At 32.8% G+C, this 18,277-nt stretch overlaps 1 protein-coding gene across 3 annotated transcripts in view; it reads left to right on the top strand.

The window, feature by feature from the left end:
* ZFR (zinc finger RNA binding protein) overlaps positions 1 to 14,721 on the top strand; it is a 73,687-nt gene extending 58,966 nt beyond the window's left edge. For 2 of the 3 annotated variants that reach the window (XM_001365752.4, XM_007487500.3), the window contains 5 exons: positions 622 to 719; positions 1,571 to 1,666; positions 10,565 to 10,676; positions 10,774 to 10,871; positions 13,161 to 14,721. In XM_001365752.4, the coding sequence (XP_001365789.1) occupies positions 622 to 719; positions 1,571 to 1,666; positions 10,565 to 10,676; positions 10,774 to 10,871; positions 13,161 to 13,340 (584 nt within the window). In that variant the 3' untranslated portion in view covers positions 13,341 to 14,721. Of the gene's footprint in view, positions 1 to 621; positions 720 to 1,570; positions 1,667 to 10,564; positions 10,677 to 10,773; positions 10,872 to 13,160 lie in introns of those variants that run through there. The other variant, XM_007487501.3, reaches the window with a different exon arrangement.
* Positions 14,722 to 18,277: the final 3,556 nt, after the last annotated feature.

The following is an 18,277-nucleotide window of genomic DNA, read 5'->3' as shown; positions in this document are numbered from 1 at the left end:
AACTCTGAGAACTTTAAAAGGCATTCCCTTTTAAGAAAGTCAAACTCAAGGAAAAATATTTCTTAAATCTTTTTTAGAATTTTCTATTTTCTGTTATTTAAAATCTTCCTTTTCCACAAATTCTAAAATCTCTTTCAAACCTTGTTCACAATGATTTCCTTTCTGAAATTAGGTCCAAAATAGCCTGTGACCATTTAAGATGATGAGCAAATTCCATAAGTTTGTTGTAAATTCTACTTTATTGAAGTGGATTTTTGTGTTCCCTCTGTCTTGTGTTCTTTGTGCTGGTGCACTGTGTCCAATCATCCTTCCTTTAGCTTTTAATTTTGGAGGGGATTTATTTTTCTAGAATATTTATTTGAATTCTGATTACACTGTTACAATCATGACAGTGCAATTGTAAAATGACTGAGAGCTAAACTTCATTTTGCTCTTAATCTTCCTATTGGATTAATGTTCTTTGAACTTAAAATAATTTTGCTAAATATAAAACATTGGTTTCAAAGTGCTAGTAAACTCTCAAATGGCATGTGTGACATTGAAGCTACTTTAAGGAAGTGTCTTGCTCACCTGGTCAAACACCCATTCCTCACTGCATTTTGCCAATTCAATCCATTTTAGATGTAACCTCGGGTATGGTGAAAGACCCACCGGACGTCTTGGACAGGCAAAAATGCCTTGACGCTCTGGCTGCTCTACGCCACGCTAAGTGGTTCCAGGTTCGGAACATCATTTTACTTTTTTCTTGTAGCCTTATGAGAGAGTAGTTCAGTTACAGTATGTTTAACTGTATATAAACACTCAAAGGTTGCCCATGGCAATGCTACTTTAAATTAAATAAACAGAAAAATGTTAATATAGTTCAGTACAGTTCTGCTTTATGCAGCTATTGCTGATTTGACAAGAGACTTACATTTTGGGGTGTTTGGTTTTTTTTGTGTGTGTGTGTGGTCATTGAGAAGGCGATGTTGAAAGCTTGACTCGCTCTGGATCACCATATGCTGTGTATTTATATTATATTCCATAAGGCTGCAGAGTACCTTTGCTTTAAATAATGGAATATGTGTTTAAAGCTTTGTGTTTAGTTTTAAGATTTTTTTTCCTGTTTCTCTAAGTTTATAAGTGTAGGGAGTGAAAGGTGAGGAAGCAGCTGTTTGGTTTAGTGACTTTGCAGTCTTGCAAAGGCACAGTAAAGAAACCAAACAGATTCCCTCAACCTTTCAGTCCCTAGACAAAACTTTTTAGCTCTTTACTTTATTCCTTTTATTTCTAATATAGGCAGATTTTTATTTTACTGTTATAAATGAACATAGGTCAAAGTTCACAGGGGATCAAGAAATATTATTCTTGTATAATCTGTGCACTATGACTTAAAGTACAGCTTAAAAGTACTAACCCTGGCATAAAATACTGCTGTAAATGGCAGCTCATGGAATGAAATTTTGGAGTGATTTGTTTCTGTCATTATAGCTGAGCTTCCATTGAACAGTGGTGTTTTAGCTTTTTTCATCAAGGGCTATTTCCAGTAGTTTCTAGGATTAATTAATTTGGATTTTGTATTGCTCTCAAGGCTAGAGCTAACGGTCTGCAGTCCTGTGTGATTATCATACGTATTCTTCGTGACCTCTGTCAGCGAGTTCCAACTTGGTCAGATTTTCCCAGCTGGGTGAGTTGTTTTTAACTTATATGCCATGAAAAATGAATGTTAGGAATATTACTAATTTTTGGACCTAAAGTTTGCTTTTCATTCCCTAAAGATAATGTACTTTCTTCCCTATGAAAAACAGCAGGAACTTGGATATTTTCATAACAATGTTATTTCTTCCCAGTACTATACCACCTAAAATAAAGATGCTAGCTAAGCCATTTATTTTATTTTTCTTTGACTTACTTTGATGATACTTCTGTAGCAATACCTGCTTCATAATGATTTTATTACTGATGCCAAGTAGCTTTCTCTATTACAAAGTTCACACATTTTGCTTAAAATACCATATCCCTTTCAGAATCCTTATATTTTATACTGGCTACTTTATGGATAATGCTGAAGTAGAATTATTTAACATAAAATCTTGTTTTGAGAGTGAAACAAAATCAAAATCAATTATATGCAATCCTATTTCTTATAGCAAGAAAAACATTTTGCCTACAATATACAGAATCTTAAGATTTAGAAATACCTTTAAGGCCATCTATTCCAACCAACACCTGAATAATCCTTTCTTCAATGTATTGACAAATTGTCATCAAACTTTTACTTGAAATCATCTTTCTAGTTTGGGAGACAAATCTTCCCTGGCAGCCCATTCCTTAGAAGTTTTTCTTTAGGATGCCTAAATTTGCCTCTTTGTAATTTCTATTTATTGTTGCTAGTTCTCTACTTTGGAGTAAGATAGAACTGACCCAATTCCTATTCCATGTGACTGCTCTGCAAATGTCTTGAGAAGCCTTGTCTTTGGGTTAAATATCCTCAGTTCCTGCAACTGAACCTCATTGGGCATGAACATCAATAAACTTCTAAAATAAATGGTTTCTAGGTTCATCAAGGCAGATAACAAGAGTCTTCTAGTCGTGAACACTGCTTCTTTGATGGTAGTCTAATTGCAATGATCTTAGCCATCATTCACCCCTTTGGCTTGTTATAATTTAAATTATATAGACTATATATTAAATTATAATTATGTATTAGTAAAAGTAAGAAAGAGAACAAATGCGCAGTCTAACTAAAAGGTCTCTGAACTGCACTGTGTTTCTTTGACACTGGGTTCCCTGATGGCTGCTGCCACCCACTGCTGCTCTATGTGGCTACTTCCTAGAAATCGTTCCCCAGATTTGGGCTTCTCTTTGGCCCTGGCCAGGAAAGATCATGGGGTCAGATCTTGACAGAGAGAGTAGGGAAGTAGTCCTTCAAGAAAAAAATAGCAAAGAGCTTCCTGCTTCACCCATTAATTTAATCCCTTCTACCTAGATTTTCTAATTTGCCAAGGTAGAAGACATGCCATATATATTGACTTCAGCTGGTTAGGAACTACACTGCCAAGCTGGCAAATTAAAACACGATATAATGATGCCTATCTATGAAGTGAGTTTTTCTGGAATTGGGGTACTCTTGGATATTTAATTCACACAATCTTCTAGGCCTCTCCCCTGCCATATCCTTTTCCATTGAGCTTCTATCAAGCCGTACCTCCCTCTATTTTATACTTTGAATTTGAATCAAAAGTAGAAGTGTAAGATTAAAGATTTATATCCCTCAAATTAATCTTCTTATATTTAACCCAATGTTTTAGCATGTCTTGATAGCTATGAGCCATGTCAGCTTTGTGGTTTTGGTAGATTTAAAAAGATGCCATCAATACTTTCATGTCATAGGGTCAGGGGGTCTGGAGTTAAAACAGCAGAGCCCCAGTGGAGCACAGCTCCTTGAAATGCATTGGGAAGAGTCCCCCATTACCAAAGTGTACTGGACTCTACTCAAACACAGTAGGTGCAATTTAGTGCCTTCTCGGGTACCTTACATATGGTATAGATAATCAAATAATGTCTTAACTGAATACGTTACCAATAAGAAATCATTTAGGTTAGGGTTCTTCACCTTTCTGGTGTCATGAGTTTCTGATATTCTGGTGGGTGAAGCCTGAATAGAGACCTTCTTAGAATGCTTAAAATAAATAAATAGGATTACAAAGGAAATCAAATGTATTGAAATAGAATCTGGGGACAGTGAGGTGACTTGGTGAATATAGAAAAGGATCTGGAAATGAGAGGTTCTGGTTTAAAATCTGGCCTCAAACACTTCCTATGTATAGGACCCTGGGCAAATCATTTAACCCCAATTGCCTGTCCCTTATCTCTCTTCTGCCTTATTATTGATTCTAAGACAGGAGGTAAGATGTTTTTAAGAAAAGAAATAGACAGTAGAAGGCTAAGATATGCAGTCTATTACTGGGTCTAATAATTACAATAACTCAAAAATAATAGTGTCGATTATATTTTTGAGATTTTTCAAAAGCTGTAACAATTATGTGATGAAATAAAATATTTCTATTGGTGACAAAGTTATATATACTACTAGTGCTAAAGAAATGCTAAATTTCAGTTAGAGGTTGATGAAGATAAAGAATTTTTTTTCCTATCCAACATTATTGTCCCTGAAACCTATCCATAGACCCTTGAAGGGTCCTAGGACCCCAGGGTAAGATCTTGTGATCTAGGTTAACTAGAAAATAGAAAGGATTGTAAATACATATTTATCCATATAATTATAGTAGCTATATAAGTAAAGTAGTATTATGAAAGCCTATAATCTGAAACATGTAAATGATATCATGTGTTCTTTTGGTTGATATTATAGAAAAATATTTGTTTGTAAACATCATTAAGATAATTTGGAAGCATTAGCTCCTCCAGAATGAGAAATAATGTATTCAAATTAACAGATTAATTTTTGTATATCTTCATAATAGTTAATTCTAGTTTTAAAGTCAGTTCATAATTACCTATGACAATAAAGAAGGGTTGGTGATAGATATGTGAAATACATTGAAGGCAAGCTGAGTAATTTGAGCTTATTATCTGTTTTGTTCCCTTTGCCAATTCATGCAAATGTAGTCATTGAATAAATTATTTTCAGTCAGACAGTCAAATTCAACCTAGAGTTTTCAGAAGAGGAAACAGAAATTGCTATCACTTGAAAAATGTTCAATCTCAATAGTAATCAGAAATAAAAATGCAAACCACTTTGAGGTGCCCATCTCCTACCCCAGCACAGTGATCAGATTAGCAGAAATAACTAAAATCATCAAAAACAATGCTGACAAGGTTGTGGAGAAAAAGATACTCATTAATTCATGCTTGAATTGCAAAATTGAGAACAATCTTAATCAGACTTGTTGATGCAATCATTATGTTGTTGGGAATATACCCTAAAAGTCTTGTTAAAAATATCAAGAAAAAGTTCCTTCTTCAAAAATTATAGCAGTTATATGTGTAATTTGCAAAAGAACCTGGAACCATTCTTAACTGTCCAGTGACAGGGAAAATTGTTTAATAAATTGTGATACATTAATGTAATGCAATACTGAACAACAATTAAGACCAAGTGTAGGAATACAATGAAATATAGAAATACTTTTGTAAAATAAGGCAGAGTAAAAATTAAAAAAAAAAGGGGGGCAGGAAATCACAGTATATACTAATTATAACTATAAAGAGAACAAGAATAATTGAATGAGAATAAATGGATTAAGAATTCTGATGGTGACTTAATGCGTATTGACTGAAAAATGGTTTTGTTGCTTTATGTAGTAAAATTAATTAAAATACAAATAATTTCTAAGCAAGTTTAACTGAACAGATGTTCATCCAGTCATTATTAAGACATTTAACTTTTTTAAATGAGGAGAGTCCAGAGATGGGAAGACCTTTTCCTTTTGCTGTATACCTAAATGTCATAATCCTAGATCTTTAATGATTTAGTATTAGATGCAGTTTTATATTGTAAGCATTACATCTACCAAAAAGGTTCACCCTAAATTAGCAACTCTTTGATTTTATTTCCACTGTTATAATCATTGATATTTTACTTCTATGCAACATTAGCATATATTCAGAATTTCTATACGGTGTCATTTTATAAGCTAGCAGCCTATGAATCTAGATAGTTTCTTTTAACAAGTATTGTATATACATTTATGTCCTATATCATGCCATATTAAACTCATGACTTCACCCTTTCCTCCTCATGTATTTCGTGTACCTAAATAGAAGATCCAGAATCCTTAATACTTGGCACTGAACAGATTTGAAATTTTAGCAGGGTTTTTTTATATATCACAGTTATTTAAAATTTTAAATGAATTTAATTTTTTCATTTGTGTGCATAGTTTTTTCACTACTGCAAATATCAACCTTTCTACAAATCCTTACTAGACAATTTTTATAAAATTGTCAAATTTCTCAAGAATTTATATACAAGTATATACTATATATTATATACTATATATTATGCACTTTCCCCATTGTGGTTTCAGTATATTGTGGTTCAGCATAAGAAATTAAGTGGCAATGTTTGGGGAGTTTTGTAGAGGCCACAGATGACACACAAAGGCTAGAAGGCAAGAGAAAAAAGTTTAGAAACTCAGAAATGCATTTTATTTTAATTTTTTATATGTACATATATATAATTGTACACAATCAATATTTTTCTTTTAATGCCATAAATATACACAATTTCTGTTTTAAAGCTAAAATAAGTAAAAGTTAAAGTTTGCAAAAATAATGTGAAAGCCAAAAAAGTTGAGATTTCCAGATTGCAGAGGTGATACACCTCTAACCCCTATGATGTAGAAGGGATATTTGTATATTCCCTAGAAGTTAACATTGAATGCAGTTTTGTATATATTTCTAGCCAGTAGGTTTGCAAATTTTTCTATCTTTAATATAATTTATAAGCATTGAATCATTAACTGATATTATTTATAAACTTTGCCCTATGCCTACCCTGAATTCTTTGTTATCATTTCCATATTGTCCTTCCTAATAAATGTCATGTACAACATTGTATAGCAGTACCTTATTTAGCATTATGGGAAAATGAGATGTTCTATATCAGGAAGTTTTCCAGATTTCTAAAATTTAACTTTTAAGTAACAAGATATTTGTTTAACCATTTTAAGATGTAATAAACACTTTGGCCTATTTAAACAGAGAGTGTATTTAACAGTAATTAAACCTATTTTTGATGGCTTTGGGTTATTGTTGTGAATGTCAGTCAGCCAGCAAATATTCATTATTAGGCTTTTTTTTTATTTTGAAATTTTTATTTAGTCAATTTAGAACATTATTCCTTGGTTACAAGAATCATATTCCTTCCCTCCCCCTACCCTTCCTGTAGCTGATGAGCAATTCCACTGGGTATTACATGTGTCCTTGATCAGAACCTATTTCCATATTGTTGATGTTTGCACTAGGGTGATCGTTCAGAGTCTACATCCCCAGTCATATTCCCATTGACCCATGTGATCAAGCAGTTGTTTTTCAGTTTTTCTACTCCCACAATTTTTCCTCTGAATGTGGATAGTGTTCTTTCTTGTAGATCCCTCTGGGTTGTTCTGGATCACTGCATTGCCACTAATGGAGAAGTCCATTACATTCGATTGTACCACGGTGTATCAGTCTCTGTGTACAATGTTTTCCTGGTTCTGCTCCTCTCACTCTGCATCAATTCCTGGAGATTGTTCCAGTTCACATGGAATTCCTCCACTTTATTATTCCTTTGAGCACAATAGTATTCCATCACCAACAGATACTACAATTTGTTCAGCCATTCCCCAATTGAAGGGCATCCCCTCATTTTCCAATTTTTTGCCACCACAAACTGCATGGCTATGAATATTCTTGTACAAGTCTTTTTCCTTATTATCTCTTTGAGGTACAAACCCAGCAGTGCTATGGCTGGATCAAAGGGCATTCTTTTAGTGCCCTTTGGGCATAGTTCTAAATTGCCCTCCAGATTAAGCTCTTTTTATTTTAGGCATTGTTCTAAGTTCTGGAAATGCATGTGCCCCTCTTCCTCCTCCCCCCCCCCCCCCCCCCCCGCGCTCCCCTCCCACCTTGTACTTCCCCCAAAAAGACAAAACCAGTCCCTGCTCTAAAAATCTCAAAGCATTTAGATTCTCATAGAGGAGACATGTAAATAACCAAGTACATACAAGATATAGATATGTGGAAGTTAATAGCAGAGGAAAGGACACAAAGAACCAGGGGTAGGGGGAGCAGGAATGACCTCCTGCAGAAGGTGAAATTTCTACTGACTTTTCTTAGCTGTGTGACCCTGGGCAAGTCTCTTAATCCTAATTACCCAGCCCTTTTCTCTCTTTGGCTTTTGGAATCAAAACACTAAGTATCTGTTCTAAGACACAAAATAAATTATGTTTTGGTTTGGTTTTTTAAAAGAAAGGAAAGAAGTTTTTATGGTGTTTTTAAGGAAACTAAGGAAACAGTCATGAAAATATCTCTCACATATGAGAGACAGCTAGTGGAACTGTATTTAAAAAGAAACTGCAGTTAGGCCAGGATAGTTAGACCTGAAGTGCAAGAAGGCTGGAAAGGGGCCAGTTTAAATGCCAATCAGAAAAGGAGTGAGGTGGCAGGGTTGACATATTCTAATATACAAAACAATCACATTGGCAGTTGTATAGTACTTTTAAAAAATGCTTTATTGATGCTTTAAGTCAGGGGTGGCAAAAGTTTTTGTTTTTCTAATCCCTTTAAATTAATGTTCGTTTTCCAAATAGAATCCTCCCTTATAACAGAAACCAGTTAAACAAAATCAACTAATACAACAACCATTTTTCATATAATATAGCATTCCACATCTGTAGTTCCTCCATTCCTTTGTTTATAGAAGCATAATGGGGTTTAAAATAAGAGTTAATAAGTACCAAATAAACACTTCAGATAAAAATTAGGTCCAATATTTTCCTGGTTCTTGGCTATATAGCAAGCAGGTAAAGTTGGTAGGTAAGGGAAGCCAGAATAAGTGAGGTGGCTATTTATTTAGTGTTCACTGGTGTTGAATGGTCCAAGATGTGATTTCAGAGCTAGCATTAGCCTGAAATCTAGAGAAACTCAGGTTCTGGTCCTATCCTAAGACTTAACATTTCTTATGTTTTGAAAATTAGAATGCTTATAAATTTCAAAATATGTAAAGTTAGGCATAGATTAGTTTGACCTGTGTAAAATTTGTACCAAAAGTTTTTTTTTTTAATGAGTAAGCTCGATAATAAAAATAAGCATATATTTAAAAACCCCTTTTTAAACCTATTACTGTTTGCTGTACAGATATGCTTTTACATAATTGTAATTTCAATATGTACTTTCCATTTTACTTCTCACAGTTGTACTGCAGTAGAATTTAAGCTCTCCGAGGGCATTGTTTAGTTTTTGTCTTTGTGTTCCTAGTGCCTAGCATGTAGTAGATATTTAATACTTGGCTTGTTGAATTGAATGCTTTGTATTATTATTTGAGAAAATGTGGTGCAATGCAGAGTTTTAGATTTGGAGGTCAAATACCTGGGTTTTAGTTATTGAATTTGTACTTACTTCTTCTAAACTGGGCTTTCAGTTTCCTCATCTATAAAGTGAAGAAGCAATGCTAGATATAAGTAGTACTCTTCCATATCTGAAGCTGTTCCTTATTTCTGCATATTTATTATATTTATATTAGGTTAATATTACTGTAATCTGCCTAGGCTTTCCCCAACTTTGGGTTATTTGGATTGCTTCCTATTGCTTTACTTTAATATTGCATCTAACTTTTGTTTTGTACAAACTTAAAAAATTTTTATTTTCAGTTCTAAATTCTCTTCCCCACTCTCATTTCCCCTCCCACTGAGAAAGCAAGAAAAAATAGACTCGTTTCAAATATGTATCAGTATGCAAAATATATGCCAACATTAGCCATGTTTCCAAGGCAGGGAAACCTGAAAAAGAAGAAAATAGGCTTCATTTTGTGGTTTGAGTCCTGTCAGATAGCATGCTTCATTATGAGTTCTTTATAATTGTGGTTAGTCGTTGTGTTCCTCAGAGTAACTAAGTCTTCAAAGTTGATGATCTTTATTTGACCATATTCTTCTAAGTGAATCATCACCACTGATCTTTATAGACCCAGTATCATTTACAGTTTTTATTATTATTAAAACTGTATTCTATCTCTAGGTTATTTAGTGGACCTTTTAAATAAAAGTCAGTAGCAACACAAATTTCTGGAATGGACAAATATTCATTTAATAGTGTTGGCCATTCTTTGGAAAAATGATTTTTTAAAAAAGTTATTCACAATAGGTAACTTCCAAGATAGATAGGCAGTTTTTAGTTGCCCCTTGGAGAGTGCAATTATAATCTAACAATGCCTCAAGTGAAAATTACAGTTTTGCTGTTTATAAACAGTGGGAAAAAAAACTTATCTTCTTTAACTTAAAATTACCAGAATATTTTAATATCAAAATAAAGTGCTTAAGTCTTTGAAAACCTTTAAAATTAAACATTTTGAGCCTTTAAAATTGGAAGACTCTTATATGCTTTCACTATACTTAAACTTTTAAATGTAAATAATTCTTATGTGAGTATTCATTCCACAAACTTTAGGTCACAATCCATCTATGATATCACATTGTCTATGATTTTTGTTCCTATTTTTCCATAAATCCTCTGTTGAGTCTTTTACCAAAGCATTTGTGACTTTTGGTGATTGTAAATGCCAATATAACAATCAGTCCCTGACCATATCTGCTTATTTAAAATAATGACCAAAATGATTTTAAAATGTTGCAGATAACTATTTTTCTCATTTTTGTTTTTATTAAGTACAAACTGCAAAATCAGTTTAGCATATAAGCTTTTTATAAAATGTAACTTGATGCTTCTGTTTTTTGCTTATTAGTTTGTCTTCCACACCTTTCATTTTTTTACTGACTATAAGTTTATTCTCATTAGCACCAGTAGACAGCATGCAAATTTCTTTGTGAACTATTAAAACAATATTAACTTTTTTTTTTTTAAGGCTATGGAGTTGCTAGTAGAGAAAGCAATCAGTAGTGCTTCTGGACCTCAGAGTCCTGGGGATGCATTGAGAAGAGTTTTTGAGTGTATTTCTTCAGGAATTATTCTTAAAGGCAAGTTATACTTAATTATTTGATTTTTGATAGCTGAATAGGGCTGAATGATTTTTAAAGGATATTTTTTTCTCTATTTAATGGTGATATGCTATAGGTGGTCCTGGACTTCTAGATCCCTGTGAAAAGGACCCATTTGATACACTGGCTACAATGACTGACCAACAACGGGAAGATATTACTTCTAGTGCCCAGGTAATGTTACTATCTCTTGTAGTGGAAACTATAGCCAGCTAAGTATAACAGACCAGGGTAAATCTATTAAGATCATAGACTAAGTTCATGGGTCATAGAACACAAATGGATCTTATAGAGATCATTGATTCCAGCTCTCTTATTTTACAGAGAAGAAAACCAAGCTCCAGAGAAGCAAAATGACTTGCTCAGAGTCACACATTCTGAACTAGTGAATCTAGTACTTGAGAGTAGGATCAGTAGAGTGAGCAATTGTTTTCTATTATGGGCTTTATATTCATTAATATATTGCTTTTGCAATCAATTCTTAGCCAGTTATACTTATGGGGAAGAGAAGGGATGTGTAGATTTCAAAACATAAATATAGCCTTAGAGTTTATTATATTATTTTTAATAGGTTTTACCTTCTTTATAGTTAGCATAAACTAACTCGTTAACTATTCTCTGGGCGTGCATATGATAACCTTCAAAGTGGAAAGAGAAAAGCAAAAACATTATTTGGTGGGTTATCCACATTCATTCAATTAAGAGAGGACTACATATTAAAAGCTTGATGTTATGTCCTTTTAGATTAGGAAATCTTGAAATGTGTTCATTGAAAGTGGCAAGGAGCTAAATTCTTAATACAGATGGGGGGAAAGAGAAAAATTAAGTTTAATCATATTGATGTGTTCTAGAAAACTTGCATAGGCACCATAATTCCTCATCAAGCAAGTTATTCAAATACCTTAGGACAGAAGTCTGAATATTGCACAGATTTTAAGTATTTATGAATAATAGTTGTGCAGATTGTGTTTTATTACATTGATATGCCTCAAATTTGGCTTGCTACAAAAATAACTCACTAATTCTTGATGAGGATTTTTTTATTATCTGTTATATGTATCAGAAATAAAAATCTTCTATGTATAGGATGGATGTAGGAAATGCCATTAATAAAATGAGTTTTACTAAATGATCCCTTAAGATCTTTCCTGGTTCTGTGTGACCTAGGTATGTAATTTTTAAGTTGCCCAACTTTAGGTCATAAATAATAATAATAAAAGAGCTTAAGCTCTATACTTTGTTTATTACAGACTAGCCTTTTAGAATGAGCTCATGTCTTCCTACTACACTATCCATAAGACCTATTGCTCTTACACACAGGATAAAAATATACTGTGTACCTAATAGGACACTTTCTATGGTGCCTGAGGATAATGATTACTTATGCATGTAATAGAGGTTACTCTCAAAATTGGATAGGCATTTAGCTCATCTGCCTTAGGCATATGTCTACAAACCTATTCAGCATTTCAGAGGTCTTAAAGACTAGACAATCTTCAGTAAACACAGACTTAATTTTCCAGTCTGGCTTAACTGTACGATTATGTTTAAATAAGAGCCATAATAGCACAGGGGTGTCAAACATGAAGCCACATGTAGCCCAAACCATATTAAAATGTAATTGGGAAATAATCTTTAAAACAAACCAAAACACATAGTTTTCTAAGTTAGTATGTGGCAGGGATATCAGTATCTACAAATATACTTTGTGTATGATTTATTCTTTTTCATCCTCCTTTTTTATTTGAGTATGACACCACTAGCGTAGTGTGTAGGAAGAAGAGATAAATCTGCTGCTAGATAATTCAGTTTTAGTTAAGAGTTTTTGTTAAAAGTTTTAGGTTCTTCTAAAGGGGGACAGAGTTGTAAGAAAAGAAATGTAATGAAAATTAAGGCTGTAAAATCATAATTATGAAATACTAGTAAAGGAAATTATTTTATCCTGATTAAAAAGAAACTAAATAAAAATATTACAATGGATTCTTAAACAGGTAATTACTTTTCCATCTCCTCTGAGGATAAAATAAACAAAAATATCTTCATTGTGGGAGGGCACAATTCCATTAGATTATACAAGTTTGTTCTGGGTGAAAGCTGTCAGATATTGGAAGATAAGTTTTTTGAGTTGTTCAACTAGACATGCAAATAAATAAGACTATCTTTTCATAGTTTCTCCAGAACTAAGATCCAACAAAATCTTTTGAAACAAATGTCTAGAATGAATTTTATAGCTTCATAAACACAGTGGTAGAGTAATTGGCTATAAACACATCTATTTGTTAAATCATGAAGAGCATAGGCATTGAGTGGGTTTGGTTTTGTTCATGAAAATCAGACATTTTTTAATTTATACTTGCGATGTTAATGTTGGAATTAGATTAATCTCCATAAGTGAAGAATAATGTTTGGGTTTTTTTCTGAACTAGTAAAATTATACTCCACAATGACTCTTTTTCTTAACAGTTTGCTCTGAGACTCCTTGCATTCCGTCAGATACACAAAGTGCTAGGTATGGATCCTTTGCCTCAAATGAACCAACGCTTCAATATCCACAACAACAGAAAACGAAGAAGGGACAGTGATGGAGTTGATGGATTTGAAGCTGAAGGGAAAAAAGACAAAAAGGATTATGATAACTTTTAAAAAGTTTTTGTAAATCTTCAGTGTTAAAACAAAAAAAACAAAACAAAAAAAAGGTGTGCCCAGTTGTTGGCTGTTTTTCATTCATAATAATGTCTACTTTGAAATGCTTATAAAAAAAAAGTAAGAAGGTTAATTTTGTGGAAAGAACCAGGTGTTTCTGTGAATTTAAAAACTTTTAATGAATGTACAGTGTTAGGTATTTTATGAATGGAAAGACACCAAAAATATTTGTACTTAAATGGGGGGGGAGGGCTGGTAAAACATAAGTTTAGTTCAGATTTTTCCCCATTCTTTTACTTTACTAGCTACTTGTTATAAATTCCCCCCATATATGTGTCTTTTATTAACTAATACATTGTCTTCTTAAATGTATTTAATGCAGCATTTGTGCTTCTGTTGCTACATGTATTTTGATATTTTTATTTAGAGGTTTTGTTTGCTCTTTGACACTAGTTGTAAGTTACTTTGTGTTATAGGTAATATACAGCTCCCCTGTCCCCTTAATATTTTACAGCAGAACTTTTTTTTGTAAAGTGAGACTGCAGGATTTTTTGTTTCTTTTGTTGTTGTTCTATATGTGAAGGATTACAACACAAAAAAAGTTACCCTGCCATTTGAGTGCTCAGAAATGAATATTTCTGCAGATCTTGTGGCATTTGTCTCTTTAGTGTGATATAAAGGTGTAATTAAGACAGATTTCTGTTATTCTAATCAAGTTTGCTGTTAGTTGTGCATTAGCAGTATAAAAGCTAATATATACCATATGGTCTTGCAACAGTTTTAAAGCATCTGCATAATTGATAATAAAAGTGCATGACATTTTTGTTTTTAATAGACGGACTTTTAAAATTATCATTTTAGGTTTATTGCGTAGATCTTTGTACAATTGACTTTTGACATAGCAAGGCCAAAAAATAACTTTCTGAATATTTTCTTCTGTGCATGTTGAAAGGGCATTTTCACATTTAAGTGGGCTAACATATTTTCAAAAGAACTTTATCAGTGTGGGACTAACACCAATAATTAGCCCTTAATTATGATGGAATTTTCTCTTATTGGTGCCTGTGAGGTTATTCTAGCAGCTATTTCACTATAACGCAGTTCAGTGATTTCCTCCCTTATGCCCCAATAATTTGCAGGCTGTAAAAGTAAGGTTGATAAAATATTTATTGGACAAAAAAATGAAGATTTTTATCAAAGAAAAACCCAGAAAATTATTTGATATGGCCATCTTATATGCTTATGTCACCTTCAAAAGCTAAATATTTTAGCAGTGGTGTAATGAAAGTGACATCGGATTGTTGATGTATGCGCTGGTACACAGGTGTCATTTTGTTGTCACAGCACTACAGTGAAATACGCAAATAAAAACTTAAATTCATTTAATGAGTTAAAATTCATTATATGTTAGAACTGACATTTTAGTAGTTATTTTTGCTCTATACTGTTTAGGTCAAGCATATTAAAACTCAAGAATTGGCATTCACTCAGCATTCTAACTTTCTAGTTATAACATTCCTGGCAAGTTTTTAAATTTTAGTTATTAATACTGGAAATTTCTGAATGTTTGTTTTATTAATTAGGCCTAATTTTGTTTTGATTTAGTGACTTGATTTTAAATTTCAGGCTGCCCCAAATATTTTGAGAGGCAGTACATATAATTGGGGGGATGGGAGGGGGGACACTGAATAAGAAATTGAGACTCAGGTTCTAGTTTAGACTTGTCCACAAATTAGCTGAATGACCACAGATGCTTCTTCACCTGGCTGTGCCTCAGTTTCCTCATTAAGAAGGTTAGATTCAGTCCCTTATAAGCTTAACTGCCCGTTTCCACTTCTAAAATTCTATGGCTAAGTTTTTTTTGCCCCTCATACATTTCTTATGTTTGCAGACAGGTTCAAAATTCTGTTCGGTTCACTTCTGGAAATTTTGCACTTAATTCAGATAAATCTGCAATAGTAAGTGGAATATCTGGGCCATGGGTCCTGTTTATAAAGATCCACTACTTAATTCCTTTATGACCTTTATTATTATTATTATTATTATTATTATTTTAATGTTCTTATGTGTGAATAATCATTTGGATTCTTGTATCTTTGACCAGCTCAAATAATTATGGTTGGCACATAAGGATTAACTAGCCACAGTTTTGTCAGGATACAAAATGTGATGGCCGACAATCAATTTGCTGCATGTGTGGCTGCAAAGCTGTCTACTTTTTAAAAGCTCTATGTATGGCAAATAGTACCATATAAGCCTACTTATTTGAAAGAAAAAACTACTCTAAAAAAATTGTTGCATTTGTGGTTTTTTGTTATTTTTTTTAATAGATGAATAATACTTAAAAGGTTACCATGTGATGTTTTGAATCAGAAGATAGGACGTGGTACAGAACTACTCTCAGATTAGCTATTTTTAACATGTTTAACAGATGAGATGTTTATTAGTATGTAGTCACTTCTTATATGTCCACCAGAATTCTAATTCAATTTTCCGTTGCCATTTCAATATGCTTTTGAGCTGCTTCCCATTATCCTCCATTGTCACTGTGTGTCCAGGTTGTATACATAAAGTTTAATAGACCTAAGAAAAGAAATATTTAGGAAGGTGAATATCATTCCCATCCCCAAATTCTATGATGCAAATCAAAACAAAATGATCTTTTCTTATATGTACACTTGGCTCTTCTCCATAACTTTGAATAATCAAGTTAATGGTGTTTTGCAAAAATCATTGAGGAAGTATTACTTTTGTATTTAAATAAATGAAGTCATCATTTCAACTCTGAAATATTGGTCATTTTATTCTGGCCAGAAGAAAATTAATTGGCCAGAAGGGAAACAAAAGGAACAGCACTTTAAGATACTTTTTTTGTTTGTTTGTTTTCAAAGCATGCCCACAGCAGTATACTGAATTGTTTGGACATTTTCTGAACTAATTAGAGCAAGGAAATAAATCCCTACTGTTGAGTCACCAGGTTTCTACCATACCAAATTTTCTAGTGCTGTATATTTTTTTTAATTCAATGTATAGGACTTTAAATAAAAACTTTAATAAATATAATAAACTCCTATTCATAATCTGAAAAAGTCTCAACCATAATTTGTTTTGTAATTCTCAGTATTATGGATCCATGATCTCATTGGTGTGAGTACACTCCACTAGTGCAGAATGATCCAACTCTATATATTTTGTAATTTTTATCTTGTTTTCTAATTTGTTGCTCCAAATATGAATATTCAGCTAGTCATAACACTCATTTTGTTAAGCATTCTGGATTAACAAGTAACAACTTAGTATCTAATTTGCATATCATACTTACTTGCTATAATTTGGGTAACCCTAAATTTTTTATGTTCTTGAAGCTAGGGAATGATTCATATTAAGTACAAAATAGTTTTTTGTAATTATTGCACTGTGGTAATACAAAATTTCTAAGGAATATATTAACATAAAAACTAAAGATATAATTGGCAGCATTTAAATTAGACCTCCTTTAGCCTGCCAAAGTTTATTTCCAATAAATTTACTAAGTTAATATTTTCTAGTTTGAACAAATTATTTTGTACAATTAATATTTGTATATATTGTGTCAAGATCCATTTGACCCAGAAGATAAGGGTTTAGTATTTCACTTAGATTTGATTAAGGCCCTAGTGAAATTATGTAGTTTGTAACTGTCTTATCCAAGGTTCAGATCAAATTCTAGAGAGATCTTCAGATAATTAACCATTTAGCATAAAAATATTTTATCTGAGGAACCCCAGAATAAATTCAGAACCTGAGTTTTACCATGTTCTCAACAAGCCCATGAGGATCAAACAAGTTTATTCATAATATACCCAAATATAGATGCTTAATGGTACAACTTTCCCAAGTTGGCATGGCTGATTAAGTATAAGGAGCACTTAACCTGGAAATTTGGAGACTGGGAATCTAGGCCAAGTTGCATGACTGAGAAAATTTATCTTCTCTGGGCCTGTTTCCTTCCTCATCCATAAAATGAGTAAGCCTTTTGGAGGAGGTCAAATACTATATAACCACATATATTGAAATTCCCATTTCTCCTCCCTCTTCTTAATTCCCCATCAGTAAAACCATAGAAAATAATGCAAAGCCTAGCACTTGTGATATACTTTGTGAATCATAGGTACTTTATTTTACACCCTTTTATTTTTCTTTACTTTCGAAATTCATTTAAAATTTACAGTTAGAAAAATAAACTCAAGAGAATGGTTACTTATTAATGAAGGATCTGTACAATCCATTCCAAAATATCCATATTTATTGAGTTTTATCAACAACCCACAAGTACTTTAAATGCCATAAGAATTTTACTATAAATAGGGATGTAGGCTCAGCAATAACTTGTTTGCTTATGCCAAGTCTTCCCCCATCCCCCCATCATTAAGGTAACTAGAGAGTTATCCAATTACAAATGTTCTTGCCAGTACTATTTATTCCTAATATAAGCAATGATGGCACATACATGCCAACACTATACCAACAATGCCATTTTTCTAGTGTACTAGCAACCAAACAATGGCCTAAATTTAAGTGGATGTGAATGTGGCAGAAATTGATCACTGCATTTGTGAAAAGGTAATTGAGACCGTATTCATCAAAACATTAAAAGATGTCATGAAATTATTTGTGTTATGAGATCAATGTGTTATTCCTTAGTTTTTCAAAATATACTTAGTAAAAAATGTAATAAAAATATATTTCAAACCTTTAAAATAAGAAAATAAATGGTTATTCTAGTCATAAAAGTTCCATCTCAGCATCACTACACTAATTTGATTTTAAATCTATTTTAGACCTTCCTTCCACTTGAAGTGCTGTTGAGTGTTTTCATGGCTCAGTGTTAGCCCCCAGTTCTTGAAGGTTATGTGCCAGCAAGAGTCAGGCCTTCCTAACCTTTTGTCTGAGGTTCA

Source organism: Monodelphis domestica, chromosome 3 (genome assembly GCF_027887165.1).
Source record: "Monodelphis domestica isolate mMonDom1 chromosome 3, mMonDom1.pri, whole genome shotgun sequence".
Classification (NCBI taxonomy): Eukaryota; Metazoa; Chordata; class Mammalia; order Didelphimorphia; family Didelphidae; genus Monodelphis; species Monodelphis domestica.
This window is presented reverse-complemented; position numbering and strand designations above follow the sequence as displayed.